Source organism: Scophthalmus maximus, chromosome 12 (assembly GCF_022379125.1).
Source record: "Scophthalmus maximus strain ysfricsl-2021 chromosome 12, ASM2237912v1, whole genome shotgun sequence".
Taxonomy (NCBI): Eukaryota; Metazoa; Chordata; class Actinopteri; order Pleuronectiformes; family Scophthalmidae; genus Scophthalmus; species Scophthalmus maximus.
This window is the reverse complement of record NC_061526.1, coordinates 24,092,501-24,094,822: the sequence shown is the minus strand read 5'-3', so window position 1 is coordinate 24,094,822 and position 2,322 is coordinate 24,092,501. Positions and strand designations below refer to the sequence as shown.

At 43.9% G+C, this 2,322-nt stretch overlaps 1 protein-coding gene across 1 annotated transcript in view; it reads left to right on the top strand.

The window, feature by feature from the left end:
- The first annotated feature begins 228 nt into the window (after positions 1–228).
- The window catches only part of il22 (interleukin 22), a 2,759-nt gene continuing 665 nt past the window's right edge, over positions 229–2,322 (top strand). The window contains exons 1-5 of the mRNA XM_035612690.2: positions 229–374; positions 491–725; positions 1,498–1,563; positions 1,646–1,795; positions 1,955–2,014. Coding sequence (XP_035468583.1) covers positions 549–725; positions 1,498–1,563; positions 1,646–1,795; positions 1,955–2,014 — 453 coding nt within the window. The 5' untranslated portion in view covers positions 229–374; positions 491–548. The remainder of the gene's footprint in view (positions 375–490; positions 726–1,497; positions 1,564–1,645; positions 1,796–1,954; positions 2,015–2,322) is intronic.

Below are 2,322 nucleotides of genomic sequence, written 5' to 3'. Positions count from 1 at the left end.
CACTCACACTCATACACACACACTCACACACACACACACACACACACACACACACACTGAAACAAAAGAGGAAATGATGTCAGCGGACAATTAAAATTCTCTTTTTGATGACAAACCTTATATGCAGTGTGACGTCACACGACGAGTGACAGTTAATTTCCTCTTTATGTAAGTGACAGTAAACGGACACATTGTACCAGCTCAGCACTGACCTGTGTGTGTGTGTGTGTGTGTGTGTGTGTGTGTGTGTGTGTGTGTTGTTGGGGTTTTTTTGCTGGTTACCTGTCCTATATTCTGATTCGGGGGTGGAGGCAGGTTGTGTATAAATAGTGAAGTTCTCAGAGCGATGTCTTCACTTCAGCCTCCTCTCTCAGGTCCGGACTCTCAACCAAAACAAATTTTTTTTAATCACAGAATAATTTTTTAAAATTATTATGTTTCATTATTCATCACTTTGTTTTGAACTCCTCTGTGTGTTTTGTCTTTTCAGGTTAAAAAAACTTCTGTCTCCCGACTTTCTGATCTCACTCGTTCAACCGTCCACAGAGATGAAGCTCCACGTTTCCACGGTGACACCATCCCTCTGTCCAGCGATGCTCGTCCTGCTGCCGCTGCTCCTGATTGGCTGGGCCCAGCTGATCGCAGCGCACCCTGTGGACCGGGCGCTCAGCCACCCGCTGCGGAGCCCCGACACGTACCAGGCCGTCCGGGAAGTGTCGCAGCACGTGAGTGTTTTACTTTATTCATAAAATATTACCTAATGCAAATATTAAGAGTTGGTTTTAATCAGGGGCAGAAGAAGAAAGTTGTGAAAAATAGTCAAAGTGCTGTAGTCACAAGTTCTCTCATGTAAATGCAAAATGAATTTTACATTTCCAAAAGGAAAAAAACTCAGAATTGCTTTAACGTTAAATATTCTATAGTTGGAATAATATGCATAAAGTGATTTAATGTAACAGTCACAGTGAAGATTCTTCATAATGTTAGTTGAGTCTAAAACGATTTCATGAACGTTTAGTTTATGAAATCTGTGATGAGTATAAAGTTAAATTTGCCCTCTCACAAGTTATGAAGTGAAAAGTAATTTTTAACAACCTGAATTCCAAGAAATATGACGTTAATGTCAGAAATCAGTTTTCCAATTTCATAATTTTAAACAAAACTAACACACAAATATTAGGGGAAACATCAATAAACAAATAAATACACAAGAATGTGGTGATTTTTATATCTTGTTTATTTGATAAAACAAAAAACAGGAAATAGAATTAAACAGTTTAATAAAATGTGACAAATCTGTAAAAGATTGCGGACGTGGAGCTTCTGGTGTCTGGTTCAGATGTTCTGGTGGAGGGAGGCGGGGCTTGCGTCTGGTCCAGATGTTCTGGTGGAGGGAGGCGGGGCTTGTGTCTGGTCCAGATGTTCTGGTGGAGGGAGGCGGGGCTTGTGTCTGGTCCAGATGTTCTGATGCTGATCTGTGTGTTTTCGTGTTTCCAGGCTCAGACTTCACTGACGGAGGACGACTCCAGCACCAGACTGTTTCCTCGGGTCAGCGGTGACCAGGTGAGTCTCCTCACACACACACACGTCATCCAAACCTACCCCCTGACCCCCTGACCCCCTGACCCCCTGACCTCTCCTCCAGGACCACATGAAGATCTGCTGCCTCCACGCCAACATCCTGGACTTCTACCTGAACAACATCCTGATTCACAGCGCCGACACGCATCCCAAGATGCTCCGGCTGAAGACCGACCTGTCCCGCGTCAGCGACGACCTGCAGACTCAAGGCTGCGTGAGTGTGGACACGTTGAACATGAACGTCTCATTATTATACAGAGAAATAAGAGTAAAGGTTGACTCTTATTTCAGTTTGTAAATCTGCAGCTGGTGCGGTTGACTGACAATGACTCTGTGGTGTGAACTGATAACTGAACTCTCTCTCTCTCCACAGAGCGTGACTCACTATCACGATCATCTTCACGCCGTGGAGTTTCGCCGGAGACTCAACAGGGTGAGATTTTAAATCTGAAAAACCCGCGGCTGCATCGAGATTCACTGTAGAACAGTTTGACGCATGAGCTTCACAACAAACATTGTTTTTTTTTTCTCGTCTTGAATCTGAATTCAAACTCTTTCATAAGACAAACTGTATATAAACATATATAGACGATACAGTGGCTGTAAGCTAAAATATCTCAGATTCAGGAGGACGCCATCTTGCGGAGCCGAGGGCATCGAGGCCCCGCCCACACACACGCTCTCTCAACCAATCCTGTGTCACTGTCAGCTGTCAATCATGAGGTTTTTATATCATCACAT